Genomic DNA, 26,604 nt, shown 5'->3' on the forward strand with positions numbered 1-26,604 from the left:
ATCATCATACAGAGGAATTAACAAAAGGTGACCTCATCTTGGAACACTTTCCTCAGTGCTGACAGAAGGAACCTGAAACGTTTCTAAGTACAGCATGTTCAGTATGTACAACCTTGCATACTATGGACTGGTTGTGTCAAGGCAAAATTAAAGCTGGAGTGTCCCAGGAGACAGTTCACTGAAGCTTTCTCTTGCTGAAAGTATCTATAAAGAAGTGCCATGTACCACTTTGTCCCACAAATATTTTCTGCGCACCTACGGTGTGCCGGGTGAGTCATCCACTATGTAAAGTAACCCCACTGCTGTCCAGTAGGCACACAGGCCTGTCCTCTGATGGGTGGGCCGAAGAGGCTCCTTGTACAAGGCCAGGTCACACAGTTAAACATCCTGATTTATTAGATGCCCTGTGAACAGAGGCTGAATCACACCAGTGCTACAGTACCCTGACCAGACATACTTTCCAGTCCAGCAACAGAAATCCAAGTCTGTAGACTGGAAAACAAAACATTTGTCTTCCCCTTTAACAATTAATTTATAAAGAAATAAAAGTTTTCCCATTGGATGTTAGAAAATACTCACATACTAAAATGTGTATGTGATTCATGCAAAATCAGATGACACAATGGAGTAATGTTCGGTGTTAGTCTGAAGGGCTATGTGTTGTACTACATCCTTAAATAAATAATAATCAAAACTCACCCAAAACATCCACATGAAACTGGTGCACTTCCTTAAAATTCACCCTTAAATTGTTTTAGCTCATGAGGATGTTTCCTGGTTTCTATATAATGATGAACTTTACCCATAAAAGACACACAGAAACAGAAGTGATGTAGGTGAGCTTTGTCCAAAAAGGCAGAGCATTACAAGTTCTGTGGTTGCTTCTGCTCTCTCTGCCTTGTTGACAATTCAAAGATTTCATTTCCATAGATATGAATGAAACCACCATCGTGAATACTGAATGTGGGAATATTGTCCCCTCTTGTCTCCTTAAAGGATACTAAAATCTGAACTGCCTTAAAAAGAATGAAGGGGGAAAAAAGTACCTTCTCCTCTCAGGTGCCCTTTTCCTCCCTTTTTCCCCTCTCCATTCTCTTTTTTCTCTTTCCCACACAAATACACAAATTCCAGATAGTAAAACATAGTCCAAAATTATTCTTACCTATATATCCCTCTATAAAAACCTTCCATCCTCGGGGAAGTTAGCTCAGCCTTCAGGAAGAAAACTGATAAACTGATTCACATTGTAATGTAAATAAATAACTTTGTTCCCTTTCAAGGGAATATTTACTTTGGGGGGGGGGAGGGGATATTTACTTTTTAAGGAGGCAAATAATCTGAAGGCAATTAATTAAGCCCACAGGACTAAATGTTTCATAGTTGAATTTGGGGATCTGAACTAACTAAACAAAGATTTTTGACAGAAGGACCCTCCATTCTGCCTTTGTATCAGACACTGGCCTATGTGCACCTGCAAAGGCAGGAGGCTAAGAGATTTCCAAGCGCTGTTCTACTTTCGTTTAGGTAATGATTTAAACCTCTTTTCCCAGAAGGTTCAATTTGAAAGGTGGGTTGATTTCAACTTAACGTCTATTTAATATAGAAATAAATGCTCAGCACATCATCTCTTATTAAACATGTTGGTTGGGCTAATTTCTACGTTGACTTATCTGTTTTTAAAACTTTCATATTCATGATCTCCTTTTCCCTTCCCATTTTAACATTGATAACACATTTTGTCAAATTAGATAAGGGATGATAATATAATGTCATGCCTGATATGAAGTCATGAATGCCTGATAGGATGCATTTGATCAAAAAGAATTTGCTTCTAAAACTTTTAATTCAGAATTTTAAACTTGGGGTTTAGGGGCTTTGGGAATTTTTTTGGGGGGTTAGTTTTTTGACATAGTCTACAGGGATTTATTTTGAATTTCTATAAACAAGGACAGTAGCATGCGCCAGATAAAAAGACTAACTATAATTTAAGAGCTGAGAAGGAGAAATTAGCCTTGATCATGTGGAGAACAGACATCATTACCCAAAAATAATAAAATAGTATAGACCCACAATAATACTTTGATATATATACTGATAAGGTTAAGAACTACTACTATTGAATGTACACTATGTACTGAATACTACATTAGGTACTTTATATATACTTTACCTCTAACAGAATTAATGCCTGGGAGAATGGTCAAAGATTAAGGTGAAATACACAGTTATGAAGTTTCGCCAACTATAACCCACATTAGCAGACAAAATATAATAAATATGTATAGCTATGAAAAGAATTTTGTAATTGAAAGGATAATTTAATATTGGAATTAACTGAGGAAATCTGAACGCCCATTTACTAAAAGACTATGCAAAATTCATACAACATTAATAACACGTATACATTCAAATAATCACCTCACCTCCTCCAAAATTGCTTTTGCTTATATTTGCTAACTATTTTAGGCCAAGTGTTGGCAATGACAGCCTGCAGGCCAAATCTGTCCTACTGTACAGCCTGTCACCTAAGAACAGTTTTTACATTTTTAAATAGTTACATTTTAAATGGTTATATAAGTGCCTATATAATATCCCCCATCTTCTCTTAGTCCACAAAACCGAAAAGGTCTACTATTTGGCCCATTACAGAAAGTTTGCCATCCTCTGCTTTAAGCAAAAGTGCTTAGAGTACTGTGGTATCATGGCTTTTGATACTCATCTCTAGTGCTTACCAGCTATGTGACCTGGGACAAGTCCCTTGATCCCTGAGTTGAGTTTACTCACATATAAACTGGGACACTAGTATCTACATCAAGTTGCTAAAATCACAGGAGATAGTGTATGTAAAGTGTTTGATACATCCTGAATATTTAATAAATGTTAGTTCCCTTCCTGTGCCCATACCTTTATTATGACCATCGAGTAAATCTCCACCCTAATTGTGTGTGTGTGGCTGGGAGGATCAGGGAGGGGTAGACTACATATTGGACAAAAACCTGTCTAGTCATACCTTGTTGTCTGCATAGCATGCTTCCCCCAGAGCACTTCCACATTTAATCAAACTGGTTAGGAAGGAGCCCGATGTATAAAAATACCATAATTGTAGCAGTTGTAAGTCAGAAAACTATTATAATGAGCTATTCCTAAAGATACACTAAATTGGCCATGAGATTCAGTAAATAGATTCTCCTGTTAACATCTTTCCATTTGCCTCTATTTCCGACAAGCACGCTCAAATTTCACCTCTTAACTTCATTCTGGATTTTACAGAATTGTCCTGTTACCCTGCAGAGTGTCCTCTTCCTATCAGCCTATACAACTTAAAATTCCAAAAACTCTAGCAAACTTTCTGGGAAACCAAAAGCCATCCTGCAATAAAGAGTACAGGATAGGTAGCAACAGTCATCTTTTAGTTTCATGTGTTTTGTTCACTTGAACCCTCAGAATCTGGGACCAGTGATTCTCAACCCTTTTCTTCCCCCAGCACACCTGAGAGGTGGGACACACTCCCATCAGTAAGGTGCTCTCTGGCCACTACGATCTCCAAAATGAGGTTGTGTGGCCCTTGAAAACACTTCCTGGTGATTTTTATAGTCCTTTAAGGAGCAATTCCCCATCTGCTGGAGAACTATTGCTTTAAATTACTTAACCCAATAATTCTAGTACCATTTATACCACTCAAACTATCTGAAAAAGAGAGAATAGATTTCATAAGAGTCTTTACTTATATGAAATACAAACAGATTCAGGTTTACCTTTGTTTATGATTCCTTAGAATAAAAAAGGAGGGTGGACTTGGTTTAAATGCTTATCCTACCTATAGCCTATAGCTGTATTTTATGAGATGCCACACCATACCCATCAGTCCTCCTGGAGAAAAGTATAGAGAAAGGTGACAGACTTACTATGTTTGTATGGACTGTTGGCACCCATATAGGTACAATGAGATGGGAAACTTTAAACATGGCATGGTGAGGAAAAGGAAAAGAAACCTGACAGAAACCAAGGACTCCACAAATAAACTTCTGTGAAAATCATTCCCCCCTGCAAAAAAAGGTAGGTAGAAACAGATAATGTGGTAAGAGTAACCAGATGGCTGAAATGGCTGGATTTTTAAAGAAAGTCACACTTAATTTCTCATAAAGAAATGCTGTTACAGAGACGAGATTAGGTGATCTTGCTTTCAGGAAAGCACAATTTAAGGGAAAACAAATAGAAACAAAACTAAGTTTTTAGACTATATATTTCAAGATTCTCAAATATTGGTGTCCGTGTGTTTATTTATCTAAAGGTATTTACTAAGGAACAAAATTTTATTTTAAGAAAAGATAAAAAGGCAACATCTAGCAATCATCAATTAAATTCTATTAATCATAAAAATTAACCTATTCATAGATTCATTCAGCAAATATTTATTGAGCAGCTACAATGTTCTGAACCCTCTTCCAGGTACTAGGAATACAGTACAAAAGACAATCTGTGCCCTCGTGGAGCTTCCATTCTACCGGGAAAGACAGACAGGAATCAAATAGCTTCATAGATAAAATATAAATAAATTTTATTTTTTCTTCATATTTTATGTGCTATGAAGAAAAACAAAGCAAGGCACCAGGAGAGAGCTTGAAGTGCTATTTTAGCTAGAGAGGTCCTAGAAAACTTCCATACTATCTTCCAAATCTATGTGACAGCAAAGCAATTTGAGACCTGACAATTCTTGTCTCCTGTATTTTCTGTTATCTGAGCAAGCATTCCCCACTCCCATAAGTATAACACTGACCTGTAAAAAGACTCCAGATTCCTGTCTCCAGCTCTGACCTTTTCTCTGAGTTCTAATTACATATTGTCAAGAGTATAATCAACAGGTCCAAGACCAAACGTCCCACATGCCCCCTTTGCTCCTCTACCCCCACCAACAAACTATCTTCATTTTTGTAGAAATTTCTAGAGGACTTAAAGATTTGACTCTTCCTGCTCCTTTATTCCACTGTAGAAAAGTCCTAATAGTCCCTTCTCCAGAATGCTTCCCACCTCCCCCATAGTCCTCATTCGCACTACCATCACATTTAAGAGTAGCTGGAAGTTTGAGTGGGAAAGCCATAATATTCATGTTTTCCCCTGCTCAACCACAACAGGACCCTATGACCTCCCACATCAAAACTAAATTCCTATGCCTGCTTTCCACATCTTCTAATATCCATCTGCATCAAATCCATCTTTTATCAGATGAATTGTGTCCCTTTCCCCAAATTCATATGTTAAAGCCTTAAGCCCCAGTACCTCAGAATGTATTTGGAGATAGGGCCTTTAAAGAGGTCGTGAAGTTAAAATAAGGCCATTAGGATGTGCCCTAGTGCAATTTGGCTGGCGTCCTTATTAGAAGAGACAAGAGACACCACAGAGGCATATTCAGAGAAAAGGCCATGTGTGGACACGTGAGAAAGCAGCTATCTGCAAGGCAAGGAGAGAGGCTTCAGGAGAAACCAACCCTGCCGGCACTTTAATTTTGGATTTCCAGACTCCAGACTGTGAGAAAATAAACTACTGTTATTTCAGCTACCCAGTCTGTGGTATTGTGTTATGGCAGCCCTACCAAACTAATGTTCTATTACATCATATTTCTTCCACCTCCTACTCATGCAGTCCTTATGAATGCTGGAAAATAACACATTCATTCTTGCTCCAAACTTTTATCCAAGATGGAATTCTTGCCTGGAATATATTCTTCATCCTGTGCTTAAAAGCATAGGGTTTTGAAATCAAACAAACCTGGGTTCAAATCCCAGTTCCATTCACTTAATAACCATGTAGATTTGATTAAATTTCTCACCCATAAAATGGATGTATTAACTGCATCCTGTCAGGGTGTAGGTTAGTAAATGAGGTAGCGTACATGATATGCCTGGAACTTCTGGCACACAATATACACTCAATTATGGTAGTTATAATTATTACCCATTTTGCAAAGCTCCGTTTAATACTTGATTGTTTAGCATTCTAGCCTCTTCGGACCACCAGCCCAACAAGAAGAGAATATAGGAAAAGAGGAGACTCATGGAGTCAAGTTTGCTGCCCTACCCTACAAGGCCTTGATAACGCCTGAGAATGCTGGAGTTACTGTGATAAGCCATGGGGATTCTGAACAGAATAAAAGCATGAGTAAAGCCATACTTCAGGAAGGATAAAGTGGCAGCTGTGTGTAGGTGATCAAGACAGGTCACGAAGGACTCAACTAGAGTGGTGCTTACAGGATTGAAAGGGCAAATTTGTTTAGAGAAATATTTCAGACTTATAATCTACAGAAGTGGCAGCAGACTGCACGCACAAAGAGAGGAGAGTCAGAGGGTAACTCCAAGGCCTTGAGTTGGATAGAGTGGGAACACCACGGACAGCAATATGGAGTCCAGGTGAAGGAGAGTGGGGGAGGCCAAGTTGGATCTTAACCTTCATAGTCCATTCCCAGTGCTGCTCCCACCACTGCATGTCCCGCCATAGCTGCTGTCTGACCAGGGCAGTCTTCATGCCCTTCTCATCCAGTAAAACCTCAAGAAGGCATTGCAAAATCAATTCACACTGAGACATAAACAGTAACCTTTCCCAAAGGTTTGCGTTTTGAGACAGCCCCCCCACACACACACATAATCGACAACCATGAAAGGTGGAGAATGAACAAACATAAACGAGGTATGGGGAGGAAAGAGCCAGTCTTTTAACACCATCCCCACGCACCCCACCTCCCGTCTGCTATAAACACTGTGGCTGCAACCCAGCACCAGCCCTAGATTCTGACGTTCGTGTTGTGCTTGAGAACCCCTTTCTTATCTTAATTCTGGATGCTGTTCAACACCACAGATAAACAAACAAAACTGATTTCACTGTTTGTCTAAAAGCTGTGAAACATCAGCACAGAATAGCAGGGCTGGGAAGGCCCACGTATGTCAGCCATCCTTCAGACAGTCCCCGTTCATCCATGATGACACAAGGGTACATTCAGCAGCCTTGCCCTGTGATCCGTTCGGTGTCCTCCAACCCTCGTCTTCTATCCCTGATTAAACCCACCTCCTTTACTCTTGACAGAGGTATGAAGTAGAAAGTTCTGACAGCCTTCAACATAGTTTACCACAGATTAGAAAATAAATAATTCTTTCACTTGTTTTCTACTCTGCACGATTTGTTCAACAAAAACTCGCAGTGTGACCATGTGCTCACACCCTTACAGAGGAGAGGGGAGGAGGTGGACGAATGAAGAGGAGGGTGAAAATCCAAACTCACGATTCCTATCCTCAAGGTGTTCTCGTGTTCTCGGTTCAGTTCATCTTCACTGACAAGGGTGGCCCAGCTTTGTAGCTCTGACCATTTCAAATCTCCCACAAGCCTCTCTAGGTTTCTTTTAAATGTGGGATTCTATGGCAAGTCATCCATATTTTCAAAAGGACCTGACCCATACGCTCTAAGGGCATTACCTCAATGATTCTGGGAGGAGTTATTCCTAGCCATGCACTTGTTTGTGTATACACTGTGGTATGTGGACACACAAGGTGAGTGTGTAGGGGAAGTTTGATTTGCTTTAATAGTGGTTGTGCTAAATCACTCATCAGATTATTTACTCTGAACTTCGGTCACTTTCTGTCGTATAATCATGGTGTACACACTTTTTCACTGTACTCTGCCAAACACTGCACAAAAGAGTTAAAAAGAAATCATCATGGTAGAGATGCTTTAGAAAACAGTATGGCAGTTCCTCAAACTATCAAACATACATTTACCCTATGATCTAGCAATTCCACATCTAGGTAGACATCCAAAAGAATTAAAGACAGGGACTCAAGCGGATACTTGTACACCCATTTTCATAGCAGCATTATTCACAATAGCCAAAAGGTGGAAGCAACTCAAATGTCCCATCAACAGATGACTGGACAAACAAAAGGAGGTATATACATACAATGGAATATTACTCAGCCATGTAAAGGAAGAAATTTCTGACATATGCTACTCCATGGATGAACCTTGAGGACATGCTAAGTGAAATAAGCCAGTCACAAAAGAACAAATATTATATAACTCCACTTACCAGAAGTACCTACAGTCGTCAAATTTATAAAGATAAAAAACTGAATGGTGTGGCGGCAGGGAGGAGGGGTTCGGGGAGTCACTGTTTAATGGATGTGGAGTTTCAGTTTGAGAACATGAAAAATGTCTCAAAAGATGAATAGTGACCATTGCACAAGAATGTGAATGTACTTAATGCCACCAAACTGTACACTTAAAAATGGTTAAGAAGATAAATTTTATGTTATATATATTCTATCACAATTTCTTAAAATATTAAACATATTTAAGGATATACTAGAAGAAAATGATCCTGAAATAAAGAAACCACCCCTTTTCTGGAAGCAGGTATTTTAAAAATCCATGACAATGACACAGACATAAAGCAAGATACTAAAACACAGCAGGCCAGAGAAAAATCTTTTTGACTTCAACTGAATAAGTACGTGTAGCGCACGTACAGCTGTGTGTCTCAAACTTGTTCTCATTAGCACACGCCCTAAGATGTGACAAACATTTTTTTCCCTAGTTGTCCTCTGATGAAAGTTTAGAACCATAGATATACTGTATATCTGTTTATGTACTATGGTCCTTTAGATGGCCACAAACCATTGTAATAGCTAAGGTATGTCCCCCCAAGAACCAATTTTGCCCTCTTGGGGACAGTATCACCCTATTTGAGAAGGCATGATTTACTTATTACTTATTAGCTACTCTAAAAAATAGGTGCCATGACAAATAGCAAACTTGACTGAAGTAATCAAATGACTAGGGATGCACACATGCTAGCCAATGCTAAAGTGTGTCCAAAAGCCTTATTCCAATATAAAAAAATATCTGCACACTGCTAAAGATCTAAACGAAAAGTGAGAAATTCATTTTTAATGTCTCCAAATATCTGGAAGTTTCCATTGTATGGATATAACATCTAGGTGATTCACAGAATTCTGGAAAGTTCAATTCAGACATTCGGTATCACATATAGAGAACGTGGCGTTACCATTTTTGTTTAACATAACCATGACAGAACTTACTTTCCTACATGGTAAAATGACACATACAGATTTTATAGAAAAACTCCATAATTTTTCTTATTAACTGGAACTTAAGGAGACTTTTAATTTTGCTACTCGAAGTATGGACCTTGGGCCAGCAATATTAGCATAAAAACGCAGAATTACAATCTCCACACCAGACCTATTAAAACAGAATCTGTAGTTCAGCAAGATTCACAGGTAATCCTTATGCACATTTAAGTTTGAGAAGCATTGCCTCAAACGACAAATATTGAAATACTTCCTTAATTCATCACACCATTTTATTTTTCAACCACCCAAGTAGATTTGGGTGGTTAAAACTTTACTCGCCTTATACAAAAGAGCCTATAGGAAACACAAACTAGAAAAGGATCATGTGGAATTTTTTTTTTAAATTACCAGATACAAAACATGCAAATTTCTATCAGGGGTTACCTCTGAAAGAAATTAATTCAGATAGCTAACTCACTCTGCTAGAGCAGGAACGGTAGAGAGCAGGAGAAGAGGGTTGCTGGCTACCCCAGATACCTCAGAAGCCGCAACAGTGGCCGCTTCCCCAGAGGTGGGACTAGAAATGTTCTTCCTAGGCTTAGCTTTCTAGCACGGAAAGAAATGTCCTGCGAGGAGCAGGGGAACCAGCAGCAGGACTCCCCTTTCTTTATAATCCCAGCTTTTGTGTCCAAAAATGGCTTAGTAAGTAACAGGCTGCCTGTCCTCAAACATTAGCCCAACCACTGCCATCGATGCCACCACGATACAGCAGCTTCACTCTTTGAGGAATGAAAGATTTCTCTGCGGTCTTCTTAAACTGCGAAGGGTTATGTGGTTATCAGCTAAAACTTTCTAGGTTAAATCTGAACAGGGAGTAGGTAGTAGCCGGGTGTGAGCTAGGGAAAGGGAGGGACACTAGGGACATCAGAGCCCTGGAAAAAGGTTGACCTCTCCCCATTGTACCTCTGCGATATCCCAGTGGCCTGGCAGCAAGGGCACTGGCGAGGGAAACAAGCTCTCTCAGATTCAAATCCAAGCTCTGCCTCTTACTATCTGGGGGACCTTGAACAATTGTTTGATCCCTCTGAGGCTCAATTTCCTCACCTATAAAATATGTCTACCTCAGAGGCTATTATGAGGGCTACATGAGGTTTTGCTGGTCAACTCCCAAACTAAGTGCTTACTAAATGTTAATTCCCTCCCCACTAACTCCCCCAAGGAGCAGTAAAATATTTTAATCCACTAAATTTGGAAGGAAAGTGTTCACCTCACAGATGGTCCCAAATTAAAGGAACAGGAAGTTCTTTCATCAGAAACCACATATGCTAGCTTTAATGAACCTTTTCACCAAAACTGTAGGGGGCATGATGCTGAGTCTGCTAAAGATTATATAACCCTGAAACTGTCCACAGAGAGCTGAATTCCCCTCCGAGATGTATTATTCATGTGTCCTCCACTCATGGAAAATAGCGGAAACTCAAATTGGTTAAAAAGATGCTAAATCACCAAAAAAATCTTAGTGAGCAAGAAATCACAGTAAAATGCCTTATAAGTAAAATTCATAGTAACTTTGAGGCAACTTCAAAAATGGATTGATTTAAGAGATCCAAGAATCTTAGAAATTTTAGAAAACATCACACTGCCCGTTTTGACTACATCAGCCAAGGTCCAGGTAACATCTGGATCCTATTTGGTTAGAAATCTCCTCCTTGCTCACCCTCGGGAGTTCCGCATCAGGTCAAGAAAGCCAAAAGGTGCCGGTCAGTCTCCTGATCTTCCTGTTAACCTGTGGGGGGAAATCAAGAGACAGTCAGATTATTGTCAGCTATGAGCCAAAAGGGAAGGTTTTCTCAGGAGCAACTGATTGTGGGTCGCAGAACAATGATCAAATCTTCCCTTTTGGTAGTGCTCTCCGTGGCTCTTTAACCTCTGAGAGGGTTCCTTCTGCTTTCTGAGAGCAGGACTTCTTTCAGGACAAAGCAGAATGAGAAAGGTTTGCCTCCATTTCCTCAGTGAGGAACAGGGTGATTCTGGACAACTAAATGATGCTGACCACGGTCATCACCTCCACGCTGGAAAGGGTGCTGCCAACCGTTTAACATTACGTGTGCTGTGCTCTGATTTCTTGTGCTAACTTCTTTCAGACTGACTCTTCTATCTGCCCAGGGCTCCTCACCTGCACCCTGCCCAACTGTGTCTTTAGCCTAAGCAAGACGTTATAATGGAGAGGGGTGGTGGATCATACACTGTATTCTGAAGCCGAATAAAAAGATATCCGAGTTATCCACATGTTTAGATGACCTGTGTGGCCAATCCCCTCCTCTACCAGGGACTATTGAGGACAGTGAATAAGCTTTAGAATTTTTTCTCTCCTTTTATGGTCTCAAAACTTACCATCTAAGAGAAGCAAAAAAATATTCCACCTCACCAGATAATATAATTTTTTAGATGCCAGATTTAAAATGGGGGAATACATATTACCAAGAGCTTAAAATTTACATATTAAGAGTCATCCTCTTTGGGCCACCCCCCACCCCACAACAGCCAGTTCACTCATACCTGTGGAGGGAATCTCTAATTTATCCTACCTAGAAATGTGCTATTATTTGCATAAAATCCCTTAAAATACTTTATATAGGTTGTTATAAATCTGGGTGTCCCACCGAGCCATCAAATTTCAGGTTTCTCTCATTCACGAAATAGCTGTATAATATTTTTCTTTAATATTACAGAGGTAATATAAGAATTAATGAGGGCATACTAGAAAACATTTCCATTTTCTCAGATATATTTTTACATAAAGAAATAATTTTATGCCTACCCTTGGCTCATGAGAAAGTATACCTCTAAACCCACACTGAAATCTCCTGGGAGATTTCTGCCTTGGAGTATCACTGTTCTTTCTCACTGACTAAAGATAAATTGTTACATTAAATTTACGCTCCTTTCATCACTCATCCCACCCACCTCTTCCCATCAGCATCTTAGTCCTTCTGGGCCTAAGGACCGATTCATAGCCAGTATCTAACTATAAAAACTTCCTAGATTTTCTGACTCCCAAAAAACTGCCTCCCCCAATATATTGCCCCCAAACAAGTATGACTACCCAATTATCAGAAAGTGATTCCAAAGGAAAGACTCTGAATTTGGGAAAAGGAAAAAAGAAAAAAAAAAGCTTAGCACTTAAGATACTTTTTCATACTAAATATCAAATAATAAAAAATATACCTTTGTGTTTGAAGAGTCAAGTCATACAAATACGTAAAGGCAAATCAATTGTTTCCAGCTGTAATCAGCGATAATAACCCAAGTACGTGAGAGCATGAGAAAGATGATCAGTTTCCTTTTGAGGTTACATGATAAGCAGCAGCAGTTAAGCAGCCTTTTTCTCTAAGAACTCGGAGTCTGACCTCGTGGCAAGAGGCGGCCAGCCCCACTCCTGGCCCCCTTTATAGCGCTCGCTTTTTGGTCACCCCTCCAGGGAGGTGGGGGCGGGGGAAGCTAAGGAACTGTTCTCTGAAATACAGAATACGGTCAAATTCTCGTTCGAAAGGGGTTGCGTGGGCACAGCGGAGGGGCGGGGGAGAGGGGCAGAGAGGCTAGATTCGTGGATTTTTTTTCTGCACACTGGAAATTCCCAGGCGAAAAAGGTACCGACCCGAGTCCCGGACATTCCCCTCGAGGGCGGGCTCCAAGACCTGGACTGGAGCGGCGCAGAGGAATCCGAAACAAATCTATAAACAAAACGGTTTTCTTAGGGATGCCTTTTGAAAACGGCTCATTGAACCCACCGCCAGCCATTAGCGTTGCCTCCTCATTAGATTCACCTTCTCTTATTTCGTTTTTTGTCCATACGGACACTGAATGTGTGTTTGTGGGGGCGGGGCGTATAACTTTTCTATAGCACAGCTTTTTAAATAAGGCAATCACAAAAGTAGTATCGCTAGCTTGTGCCTTCATTGACAAATTAAAGGGCAAGGAACATACGACAAATAAAGCAGTGGTCCTGTAACATGAAGACCACTATTTTCATGGGGTGGGTGGTAGATGGGGTGAATTTAAAGAGAATGAACCACTCTGCACAATACTAAAAGGATTTCTCCTGTGACATTTGGTTTCACTGTGGCTTCTTTTCCTTCCGGGACACTTATTACAGTAATCTGTGTACTGTTTCCCCACCACCACCACCACACACACACACATACATACACACAGTATTACAATCCAGATTTATAATTAGACAAGAAATGTCTCGTCCTCCAGTAGGAATGGGTATCTAGAACTAAACACAAGCAGGTCCTGAAAACTTTAAAACAACACAAGAACCTTCTTAAAAAGAAGCCTAACTTCCTCTCGTTTAATACAGGATATTAAAAAGCAAAATATAATACTTAAGTTCACCCTTTTTAAAAAAGTTAAAATGTAAGAGCACTTTCAAGAGACAGGTTAGACAAGTTGATGAGGTGCATTTGTGTCTTTCTACCTTCTGTATCCTATAAACTTCTGCCCTCAACAACCCTCATATCTTCCACTCCCTGCCCCACTGCCCCAGGATTCCTAAGATGCCCCTAGCACCCAGGGACTGTGGTCTCACTTTCAAAGAGAAAGAAGCACCTTGGAGATCGCATTTTTGCACACTGAGTACACATTCTAACTGCACTGAAAAGATACTGTAGACATAAAATAAACCCTTGGGAGAATAATGCTAACACAAGCGAATAAATACACTTAAAGTGGCATTTCTGGCATATGTGACTAGCTAACATTAAAAGGCTGAATTTACCCAGACCCAGAAAGATAATGTTGAAAAGTTTTGGATGGAGGGGTCTTGTTTTTGTTGTTTCCCTTGGATGTTTATTTCCCTGTACCTCAGCTATTTCCTTTAATAGAGTCCTGAAACAGACTCACCTCTGGCATGTAACACATTGGGTGTGTAAAGGCTTACCATGTATATTCTTGTCAAGCACCTGGATGTTATCAATCTGAAACTTAATATCTGAAGCCAGGAAGTGTCAGGCGATTGGTATTTAATAAAGTGATGGTTGTTCAGAATGGTAAAATGGATCATACTGAAACACCAAAGGTGTTTTGTATTTTTTAAAGAAAATTACTCTTAATAGGATGACTTCTACAAAATATAATGACTTATATAAAATATGGAAGGGCCTTATTATGGATTCTCCCTTTCACAAGTAGCATCAAATCAATTATTTGAGTTCTAGACTATGAGGAGATCCATTAAATGAAATGAATGCTGTCCGGTTCCAAAATAAAAATCTGTATTTTAACCCAATGAAATTGTATATAAACCACTGTTTTAATATTTTATTATAAATCTGTATGTACAACTGTAATGGCCAACTTATGTAAATAATGGTAACATCATTAGTGGAACTCTGACGCTAATTAAGTTGTAAATTATAATTACGTTTATAATTAAGTTGTAAAGACTATTTAACATAGAAAAATATTTGTATGTTAAAAAGACCACAGATACAAATTACATATTCTGTGATTACAGCTATGTGGTTTAAAAAACCTAGAAGAAAATATACCAGAATGGTAATGGTGTTTGCATTCAGATGATAGAATTCTGGATTCTATCCATAGATTTTCTTCTAGATTTTACAGTTTTTAAAAATTATGATGAAAACAGTCATGGGGATGTAAACTACAGCATGGGGAATATAGTCAATAATATTGTAATAACTATGTATGGTGTCAAACGGGTACAACTAAATTTAACGGGGTGATCACTTCATGAGTTATATAAATGTCTAATCACTATGTTGTACAACTGAAACTAATATTAATATTGTATGTCAATTGTAACTGAAAAATTAAAAAATTATTTAAAAAATTATGATGCCCTTTGGGGGGGAATCATGATGCCCTTTATAATGGAAAATACATATTTAAAACAAACTACGCTATTTGGCTGGCATGCTAATGTGGTAAATGGCCTAAAATAAACTTTTCAGAAGAAATTAAAATATTGTATCTAATCGTTCTGAAAAAGATTTAGATAGTATTTCAAATTCTACACTATACATTTTTTTAAAACTTCCATACTAGAGTAGAAAAACATATTAGAAGAGGGACAGAAGTGATTGAGAATACTTCAAGAAACTGTGTCATCAAATCTTTAGGATCTTATGTCACTAAATCAAAAAATAACAGAAACTGGACAAGATCACAGGAAACCATTTGCACAAACAAGTAGCATCTCTCCAAAGCCCTGGAGAGGCAGTGTCCTCTCTCTTCTTGAAATTCTCCTGGGAAGATAATGACTCAGCCTCCTCCATCAATCCTTGGGAAAACGCTCAAAACTTTTTTCAGGAAAAAGAAAACTTCTCTTTACAAAAGTCCAACAAGTTGTAGTTGAAAAGAGCTATGGATTCTCATTTACCTTAGTTCAAATTCAAACTCAAGTTCCTCATCTATAAAATGAAGCTATTATCACCTACACTGTTATGATCAGAATTCATTGTTATGGACAAAGCCCCTGAAATAATAGACCAAAAAAATATCATTTCCTGAGTTCTATCTTCCCTCTTCCCTTCGTGTTTCTCAAAGTGCAGCATACCACCACTGCATCAGAATCACTGGGCACCTGTCACAAAGGTTGATTCCACAATTCCCAGGAGGTACAGCCCCAATTCTGCATTTTTACCAAATATTTCAAGTGATCCTTAGACATTCTAAAGCTTAAAGACCATTAAAATTAAGCTATCTTAATATATTTAACTACTTTGGTCCTGTTCAGACTCAGAAAATAATTAAAAATCTTCTTAAGGTATTTGTCTTTCTCAGTCACAGGAGGTGGAATATAGCAAAGGAAGATAGTCAATGGTATTGTAACAGTTACATAAGATGTCAGAGGGGTAGTAGCTTGTGGGTGGGGGGTATCACTTTGTGAAGGGTGTAAATGTCTAACTATTATGTTGCTTTGTACACCTGAAACTAATAAAGTCAATCAATCAATCAATCAATCAATCAATCAATCAATCTTCTTTCCCAATAGATATATATTTTGTAAACTTGAAGGTGGCCCTCATGGCTAGGAAAGGAAGATCTTACACTCTCTATTTTAAGTTAAAAAAACAAATTACTTGACCCACTATTCTAAGAGTGTGTACCTTATACCCAAATCAAGAAATATCTGTTATAGATTTCAATATCTAACTTTAATTTCTAATTAGATTTTAATTTCTAATTTTGGTAGGAATTCAAAATAACAACCAAAAAGGAAATACGTGAAATAGATGGAAATAATTTCCACAACTTTATAATAAATAGCATTTTTTACATAACAATCAATTCTTAAAACCCTCAAACTTCAGAACACAAAAATAAATTTCCGTTTATAGATTTCACCCTTCTAGTTCCAAAAGTGTTTATTTTAAAATAAGTATTCATCATGTAAAATTTAGCTGAATCAACAAACAACCACCCAATGCAAATATCAACTGAACATGGAGATTGTATACATACTGCTTTGCATATCTACCTTTTGCTTCTTTTCTAGATAAAAGCAGAACACTGCAAATATTCTCACTAGAAATTCTGACCAAGGGCACTGGTCTTTCTAGGCAATTCACAAAAAGTGGATCATCAAGAGAAACTTCTGAGATATGGCAAGCTTCAGTGCGTTACAGGAGCCATGGACAATATATGCCTCCTTAGTTCAGCCCGCTGCAGATGGACCAACTGTGCTACTTGTGCAGACGTGCTCAATTTCCTTTGCCACATAAGCTATAGACACTCCACTGCCGGCCAAACTCATCCCTTCCATTTAGGTCGGATCATTTTTCACACTTTTTAGTACAGTAATCTCCTCTCCCAGGAGAAGCTAGTTAAAACACACTCATTAGCATCTTTGGTTACAAGGGCAATACAGTGTGTGGATGCTATTAATAATTGTTCTCCCATGGTCAAATCAAGATTGGAGAATATTCTATAGGTAATCTATAATGTAATCTGCATTTTCTATGGTCCTTACAAGTCATTATATAAAGTCCAGCTCTTCTTGAAATTTTTTACACGTCAATGGGAGCCATCTCTCCACAGGGCCACCCATAATCTCTGTAATGCAAGTGATGGAGAAAGTCGCTGAAAGTGATTCCTCCAGTCCCCTCCAGGGCAGGCTAGGTCTCCAAGGGGCACACAAAGGACAAGAACATGTCTAGTTGGTTCTTCACAATAACTTCATCCGGATGTAGCTTGTGGGGTAGATAATGGGCCAGAGTCATCTCCCAGGCATCAACGAGATAGACTCCAACCCCTGAGAACATCTTCCGAAGGATGGAGTCCAGCTGAAAGTTGTACCAGTCACTGTTGAAAAGGCTCACCTCCGGCCCCAGCTCTTGGGCGTTCGCTGTCCGGATAACTATCACGGTCTTAGGGCTTCGATCCAGGAGCTGGACCACTGCTCGCCGGATGTTCCTGAGCCGCCGGATATACACCTCCAAGGGGAAGGTGCTGAAGTGAGACCACACGGCTATGGCAACCACAGTGTTCTTCCCTCCCACGATGCCATTCAGCTCATTTGCCACGTAACGGAGCTCACTGCTAAAGACGGTGGTGAAGCGGATGGGCGGGCCGTGGCAGCGGTACCTGAGCAGGATGCTGTGCTTCTGGTCCACCGCAAGGAAGGGACCCACATTCTTGGGACTACCCAGGTTAAATTCCACTAAATCTGAAACAAGGAAAACACAAATTCATAGAAATGTTCTAACCAAGCAAATACACTTTCGTTATTCTTTACTGAGTGGCTTCAAAAAACAGGTTTTAAAATGAAAGTACAACAGACAGGTCCAATACAAACGTAAAGGCAATGCCTAGGTCACTGCCCCTTGGCCTCCCTCACCTCAACGGATCTTTAGTCTAACAGTTATTATTTAAATCACTCCATAAACATGACATTACTAGTAATAACATCAGTGATAGATTCTACACCTATGTCCATACCTCAGAAATAAAATAACCTGTTTACCACTATTAAGTCAAGAAATCTTCCTGTTTGCACTGATGGTTGAAAATCTAAAAAACCAACTTGGGATTTACACGTTATTGTTCTAATAAATATTCTTTCTTCCAGGACAAAGGCTGTAACTTCTGCTTTTTTATGAACACATAATAGTCACTAAATACCTCTTTTTGCTATAAGGGAAAGAAACGAGCGACTCTTTCTTCTGATTTCAATTTCACCCTATGGATGGAAAATCATGTTAATATCTTAGAGAACTTCCATCTCTGTCATAAGAATAACAAAGACAGCAGCACAGTTAGAATTCTCTTCTTCCCCCCACTTTATCTGCTGTGTTTCAAAGTCCAGCTTCTCTGAGATCTGAAGATAACAGGAATCACTGATTCCTTGTTACTCATTAAAAAAAAAAAAAAAAAACTTTGTATAATTCATCATTTAACATATGCCCCATGAGGAGAGGCCTGTCTCATATCCCTAAATATTCCTGTAAGTGCTTTACAGAAAACAGACTAATTTTGGCAACCCAATTCAGATAACATTCTCTGAGCACCTACTCAGTGCCAGCTACTACAGTGCTATAAGTCAGCAGTGCTCAGATGGAGAATTCAGTCCTTGCCCTCAAGGCGTTTCCAGTCAGTTCTAAAGAAGTAACATCAAACTATATGTCCTATATTTCTCTTGAGGGTTAACGTAAAGGTTTGTTTTTTCTCCCATGCAGTCCCAGGCTCCTCTTCTAGATGTGCCTACCTAATTCATTACTATAATACTTACCATTTAGCCCCACTTAATTGAATAAAAGCTCAACCTACCACTCTTTCTTTCTTTTGATTAAGATCAATTACAGACACAAAGCTTTTATCAGGTGAAAATCTCTATGAAGGGTATGGCGGAAAATGATCAAGACAACGTGATCGCTGCTATGAAAGGAAATACCAAGCTACGTCATTAGAACTTAAGAATCAAGCAACTGCCTGGTCGGCATCAAACCATGCTTAGCATCATGCCATACAAATTATTTCCTTTCTCTTGATTTATAATTTATGCTTTACCGACTAGAACTCAGCTGTGTCTATTTCAATAAAAAACAAGCAAAACAAAAACTGGAATTAACTTTTCACTTTTTGAGGTCACATCTACTTCTCTCTTCCTAAAACTTAAATGTGAAAGTTGATATAATAAATAAAAGAGAAAAAATGAAAACATCACAAACAACAACTCCCAAGAAACCATGGGAATTTGCTTTATAAAAATCCCTGCCCATATACAGCCCTTAAAAACAGCTCCCACAGAATTATTTATCAGCTCTCTAAATTGTAAGCAAAGTTGTTAGTCCTCTAATCCTCTTGCCTGGGATCCATCCTTCCTCACCCCTTCCAGGAAGAGGAAAAGGCCCATTGTGAATAAGGGATGGTCTTCCACTGAGTGGGGTTTATTCCAAGTCTAGAGAGTATCCCTGGAGCCCTGCAGAGAAACCAGGAAGCTAAGACTGCTGGGACTTACCCAGACTCCCTCAGTCGGAGCAGCTCCATCTCTGAGTCACCCAATGGAATGCCCAATGGATGACATCAGGACAGCTTTCCTGCATGGACATGTTAAAATAGACTAGCCAGTTGGGCTGCTTCCTTCCTTCAGCTTGGATTTGGACTGAAGAGAACTAAGAAAGAAGCAACTGGAAATGTCCACCTCTAGAATATTAGAAGCGATGTGATACTGTCCAGCTGCCTCATCTCACATGGAGAAATCTCACATGGAGAAGCCCCTTTGAGAAGCAAATGATTTGTCCAAGGTCACATAGCTAATCAGTGGTATGAACTTCATACAATAAGAACCCAGTGCTTCCATCAATATATCACAACCCCACCACTGAGCTAAAACTATCACACGTCTCTCCAAGGTTAAGATACCTCTTTAGTCCTACAGAGAAATAACTGCTTTTTCCCTTGATGCCTTTCTGCAGGCACCTGAGTGAGTCTGCTTATTTCAAAGACGATTTCGTGCATGTGGGAAAGAGTTCTGAAACAAAACACAAAGTACCAACCTGGAACAAATGTAGTTAGGTATTCAAACCATTGCCTGATTGTTGAGTCACCAAATAAATACACTAGTTTTCTTTGTAAGCATTCTGTAATGTTGTCAGGATCATTAAACTGGCGCATCTTAAGCTTTCTAGGCCTCCACTGATCTTTGTAATAATACCCAGAAGGAAAAGTTCCTGAGTCTTGAGATAGTTCTAGGTTGTTAGTTTCTGAAAAGAAAAAGGAAAAAAATGAGATATTCTGAAATTCTTCTCCAACAAACCACACATGAAAAAAGGTTTCAAGAAACACAATTATTATGCCCCTATAGTTCTTAGCCTGATGGCATAAGGGTAACATTTCCTGCTGTCACATCTCAAAGAAATTCCAAACTTCCCCCTTGTTACCAAAGGTTCTTCTTTGCACAAAAATGGGAAGGTCTGAAACGGGTGTAAGAGTGTTGGTGGACAGAAGGGGAAAAGGGGACTTTGAGCATTCCCCCTGATTATGCATGTTTTTAATCAAAGCCAAAAATAAAGGCAGGCAAAAACCAAGGAAACGTGTAAATATAAGCATTGTCTAGTGCTATATCAGAATAGAAGTTTCTCATCCAAATGCCTGGGAGGCAAGTAACAACTTAAATTCACATTTTACATATACATAGTAACAATCCACTGTTTCTCGGCCCATCAAAAGGAAAGTTTTAACCCAAGGGTCCTACAATCAACTATTAATTCAGAAAACCACCAATTCAGAGAGCAAACTATGACATACAGTCTAAAGAATTATTCCTCACTATACAAAAGGTTCGAAGATCTTTGTGAACAGTGAACAACATTAAAAATACACCGCCATGTGTATTCATGGTTATAGTCTGGCTACACATAATAACAGTGCCAGGAACCTTTCAGAGGAAGAATCAACATCCTTCTGTCCTAACACCTCCCTTAGAAAATGCCACTATGGAAACAACACGCTTTACATGCTTCAAAACAGACAGACAGGGATGGTTAATGTTTCTTACAGGTATACTTTGCACCAGACACTGTTGTGAGCAATTAAACATATTATCTCATATGGTGCTCAGGGTAATCCTTTAAGGCACATCCTATTATTATCCTTACCTTTCAGCACAGCTAAGCAATATGACCTAGGCCCCAGAGCTGGTAAGTAGCAAAACCGGGACCTGACCCAAGCAGATGAGCCCCAAAGCCCATGCTCTTAACCACGATGCTATACAGCCTCTCAAAAACAGATGTTTGTAGAGATCAACCATTTTCTTTTTGGCTTTTTTCCTGATGGTATACACTTACTCGTTTCTAACACTTATTCAAATTCACAATCTTCAGAAAACCACCAATCATTTTATATGACTTCCTTGCACTCCCCAAGGTTCAAACTTGATCATAATCCAGTGATTCTATAGTCTCACCTGTTAAACCACAATTCAAAATCCAAACACTTATATGACTTAGAAATTTAAATTCGAGTCCCCTATTTGTGACTATTTTCACCTTAATTTGATTTCTTGATATTGCCCATATTGCTTAGATTTTGGTTTTCTTCTCTTTTAGAAAGGTGCCCTTCAACAACAAGGTTGCTGGTTCTACTCCGGCATGGGATGGTGGGCTGTGGGGAACCACCGCCCCCCCACCCCCCCACCCCCGTGCAACTAGATTGAAAACGGCAACTGGACTTGGAGCTGATAGGTCCTGGGAAAAAACACACTGTTCCCCAATAAAGTCCTAAAAAAAAAGTGCCTTATTTGACAGATAGTGTATATTTAATCTTTTTTCTTACATATCTGCTAATTTTTTGCTGGTTCAGGGCCTCAGTTGAAAAGTAAACAGCATTTATAAAAGTTTTATTTGGCAAATGTGATCATGAAAGAAAAAATAGGAGGTCGGATAAATATTTTTTGTTGTTACCAGAATTGAGGGGATCAAAACTGCTAATGTGCTGGAGATGTTTGTGAATCATGTGCTGTGGAAGTTTTTGTATCTGAGTTGAGTTCTCATTCAGAACAATCCATTTCAACACAGACATTGGTAGAAGGGGTGGCTAGGGGAGTGTGACCAGATACACCTTGGACTGGACTCCCCCCAGATATCTGTAATTTATTTCCTGACCCATTGGTCGCCCTAACATTCTTCAAACTGGGACTCTGAATGAAAGATGAAGTATGACAATTGCCACACCTTGGTAGGTACTTAAATATTTACTGAATGAAAGGATGGATGAATCAATGAGAATGAAGAGAAAAAGATTAATCAGGCTGCTGGCTAAAGAAGAAACGCCCCTTCACTGTCTTCATTCAAATGTGTATTTGGCTTATTCAAAAACAATTTCTCAACATGTACTAAGTGTGGCTTTCCCATTGTTACCACATGTTGCCCAAAGCTCCCTCAATTATATCAGCATGTTGCGGCTGCACAGGCCAGAGAGTTCCTGAGCAGACACCGGGGGCCCAAAGAAAATATTTACTGTGATGGGTATTACAAGTGATTTTGAAGTTACAATTTTTACCAGGGTTAATTCAGTAGAACCGACTATTCTGTGTCAAATACATGCTATAAAGAAAAGTGTGTATCACACGGGAACCAATTACCATTTCTATTCAAATGTTAATTATATTTACTACCAGAGTTAAGTCAAGCAAAGCAAATCAATTACTGAACCTGACATTAATTCTTTAAACCTGTAGTGCTAAATAACAGAACATATTTTTAAAGTGAAATGCATGTACCTACATTGCCCTCTTATGGTCAGCTGGGACAAAAACATTTCCTGACGAATAGAATTTTAAGCAGTCTGAAGTTGTTTAAAAAGTCAGTGTTTCTTGGAACTCAAAATGCATTTTCATGTAAGATAACTGAGATATAAAAGCCTCTTTAAATAATAATATAACGCCTAATGTACTATACATGCGGAATAAAAATAATTTTTAAAATATGAGTTACTACTCAATTTTATGGTTATCTTGAATGTAGATGGTGAAGAAATAAGTTTACACAGAGGTGGTTATAAAGGCAGATATAAATATCTTTATACAAACTCAGAAGAGACAGTTTTGATTATCTGCAAGTAGGTCCCTGCTTCTCTAAAATGTCTTGGCTTCTTTTTAAAGCCTGTGGCTTAAATTTCCCTCCAAAAGGCATCATCCCATGTCATTCATTAGCCATAATGAGGATCATCTGGGCCACCAATGGCACAAAATGCGAGAAAAGCAGAGAGAGAAATTTCCCTAGGTTATTCTAGAAAGAGCTAGAGAGGGATACGCTGAAAATTCAGGGTGGGGTATATGTTGGTGCACATGTGCTGACACAATGTCCTTAATTTTATGGCATGGAATTATCCATAGGAGAACAGTAAAAGGCAGGCCAAAGGGAATGCATGGTTCATGAAGGGAAAGAAAGACAAGAGAGAAGAAACAGAGTCAAACAATTCCTTGACCAGGAAACACGATGAACACAGGAACGCTTGGGTGACATCTCAGAAAGATGAGGAATGAGGATAGGTGTATGTCAAGCTGTTTAGGCACAGCCGGTCACGTTGTATAAGGAGAAATACCTGTAGATTCAGAGAATGTTGAAAGGGACCTCAGTCCAAATATCTTTTAAAGGTGAAGAAAACCAGTTACTTCGTAACTTGCCAAAGTTTCTCAGAGTTGTAGCGACAGGTTGTGGTAGAAGCACTCTACAAAGACATACATTATATCACTGATACAGTTGTGGGCGTGCTTCCTTCCCCCAAATGGTGTTAGTTGGATTTTATATGTAAGATATGAGCCCTTTGATTTTCTAAGTTAATCGGACCTGCACCTTGATTTCATTATCTATAAGCGGGTAAATTTCTAGTTATCTTAAAGGGTTATTGTAAAAATGTAATACTGTAATAGTATGAAAGTATGTTTTTAATAGTAGAGGGTAGTAATGGAACGCTGGAAATATTCTCTATGTTCTAAACATTCTATATCTTGACCTGGGTGGTAATTTATTAGTTTTCTATTGCTGGGTAACAGATCACCACAGATTTAGTGGCTTAAAAATAAGGGGCATTTATTACCCACAGTTCTGTAGGTTGAGTCTGGGGCATGGCACAAATGGGCTCTCTGCATAGGTCCCAGGTTGAAATCCGGATGTCAGCAGGGCTATGTTCTTTTCTGAAGGACCTGGAGAAGAATCTGCTTCCAAGCTCATTCAAGTGGGCTAAATTGAGTTCCTTGTAGTTATAAGCAACTTTATTTCCTTCACTTTCCTTGTGACTGAGTTTCTCATTTCCTCACTGGTTGTCAGCCAGGGGATGCCCTCAGCTCCTACAAGCTGCCTACAATCCTTGCTACATGGCCTCCTTCATCTTTCAAGCCAGCAACAAGAATCTCCCTCACATGAAATCCTCTCACACTTCCAATTTCTTTCTTTAGGAAGAACCTGGTCCTTGTTCAAGGCCTATCTGATTAGGTCAGACCTACCCAGGATAATTGCTCTTTTTTTAAAGTCGACTTTGTCATATAATGTAACTGAAGGGAAGGGATTAATAAGGGCATGGATCAGTAGGAGTCATCTCAGAATTTGGCCTACCACAGTTACAAAGAGATGTTCAAATGTAAAACGCCATTGTACTATATGCTTATGATCTGTGTGCTCCATTAGATATATTTCAAAACATAAAGAAAAACAGTAAAGAACTATAAATTTGTTAGTAATTATTCTGTTGCCATTAGATCTAGTCCTATCCTAAACTCTCAGTAAGCTTTAAAAAGATACGAGCTCCAGTTTAGTTGTTGATGAAATTAGGAGCCATCAAGGTCCCTAAACCATGAGGCTATGATAGTCTGGGGACCACAGCACAGGTGCTTAGGAAAATTCAGCAATAATTGTGCCACTAGGAAAGCCTGTCAGAAACCAGACACTTGCCCTTGATAAGGTAGTCTAGTCAACTTAAAGGCTGTGTTGCTTTTCAGGGATGTAAAGTACAGCATAAGGAGTATAGTTAATAATACTGTAATAATGTATAGTGCTCGGTGGATACGAGACTTATCAAGGGGATCACTTCGTAAATTATATAAATGTCTAACCACTATACTCCATACCTGGAACTAATATAACATTGCATGTCAACTGTAACTGAAAAGAAATAATTAAAAAAAATTAAAAATAAAATACTTTTAAAGCTGTGTTGCTTTGCTTTTGACTGGAATTATACCCACGCAAGGGGGTGGCACTGGCAATCTCAAACAATCCACCAGACTCTAAATATGCACCTTAGAATAAATTTACCTTGTAGGAAAATCATATAACTCATAAATAAATAACACAATTTCATAGGAGATTTTTAAAAACCCTCCAAAATATAGGATTCATAAGTGAAATAATAAAAGTGGAAAGACTATGAACCCTGCCAAAACAATACAAGATGGGCCTGAAATAGCTTGCGGTGCTGGAAGGAAGTACTCAAAAAACAAAAACAAAACAAAACAAAAAATGATGAGAGCATGTCAATGGGCAAAGAAGCCAAACTGGAAAAGTTCTCAATTGCCAAAACTGGAATAATTTGAACAACAACAACAACAAAAAGATTGAATTGGATGATAACCCAAAAAATGAAATAATCTTTAGTCCATACTGATAATAAAATATAAGGTTGGTGCAAAAGTAATTACGGTTTAAAAGGTTAAAAATAACTGCAAAAACTGCAATTACTTTTGCACCAACCTAATAAATGGGAAAAAAGGGACAACTTTTCCTTACAGAAAAATTCCAATTAACATATGTCTTAAGAATGAGACATACAGCAATTCACTATTAGAACACCACAGAAATAATTGCTGTAGGCAAGATCTACTGATGAATGCTAAAATTAGCAGTTGAAAATTTAAGCAGAAACAGAATGTTTACGTAGTGTCTGTATTAGTTTCCTGTGTATGCTATAACAAAGTGCCACAAAGATAATGGTTTAAAACAACCTAAATTTATTCTCTTACAGTTCTGGAGGCCAGAAGTTCAAAACCAATATCCTGGGCCAAAACCAAGGTGTCAGCAGACCCATGCTCTCTGTGTAGGATTTAGGGGAAAAATTGTTTCCTTGCCTTTTCTAGAGCTGTATTCTTTAGCTCACAGCCCCTTTCTCCATTTTTAAAGCCAGCAACATGGCATCTTCAGATATCTCTCTGCTTCCATCTTCATGTTGCCGTCTGTCTTCTGTATGAAATCTCTGTCTGCCTCCCTCTTAAAAGGACACTTGTGATTGCATTTAAGGCTGACTCAGAGAACCCAGATAATCTCTCATCTCAAAACCCTTAACTTAATCACATATGCAAAGGTTATTTTGCCATATAAGGTAACATTCACAAATTTGAGGAATTAGGATCTGGGTATCTTGGGAAGGTTGGTGCATTATTCAGCCTACCACAGTCTCAGAGTATGTCCCCAGAATACGGAGTAAATACAGAGATAAAATAAGTTTATAGTGGAAAACTCTGGCAGACATCACTTTAACGAAATGATCAAGGTTAACATTATTA

General features: G+C 38.8%; 2 protein-coding genes across 3 annotated transcripts in view; both read right to left on the reverse strand.

Annotated features, from left to right (window-relative positions):
* Positions 1-12,434, reverse strand: part of NFKBIZ (NFKB inhibitor zeta) — a 29,479-nt gene extending 17,045 nt beyond the window's left edge. Inside the window, exons 1-2 of the mRNA XM_019711214.3 lie at positions 12,306-12,434; positions 10,795-10,863 (exon numbers count right to left, since the gene is read on the reverse strand). The gene's annotated coding sequence lies outside the window, so the exon portion shown is untranslated. The remainder of the gene's footprint in view (positions 1-10,794; positions 10,864-12,305) is intronic.
* A 3,905-nt stretch (positions 12,435-16,339) lies between these two features.
* The window catches only part of NXPE3 (neurexophilin and PC-esterase domain family member 3), a 48,725-nt gene continuing 38,460 nt past the window's right edge, over positions 16,340-26,604 (reverse strand). Inside the window, exons 7-8 of one of the 2 annotated variants that reach the window (XM_019711215.3) lie at positions 20,105-20,311; positions 16,340-17,775 (exon numbers count right to left, since the gene is read on the reverse strand). In XM_019711215.3, the coding sequence (XP_019566774.1) occupies positions 17,225-17,775; positions 20,105-20,311 (758 nt within the window). In that variant the 3' untranslated portion in view covers positions 16,340-17,224. The remainder of the gene's footprint in view (positions 17,776-20,104; positions 20,312-26,604) is intronic. The other variant, XM_019711219.3, reaches the window with a different exon arrangement.

The sequence above is a fragment of the Rhinolophus sinicus genome, chromosome 17, assembly GCF_057876585.1.
Source record: "Rhinolophus sinicus isolate RSI-liver-muscle chromosome 17, RSI-T2T, whole genome shotgun sequence".
NCBI classification, from domain to species: domain Eukaryota; kingdom Metazoa; phylum Chordata; class Mammalia; order Chiroptera; family Rhinolophidae; genus Rhinolophus; species Rhinolophus sinicus.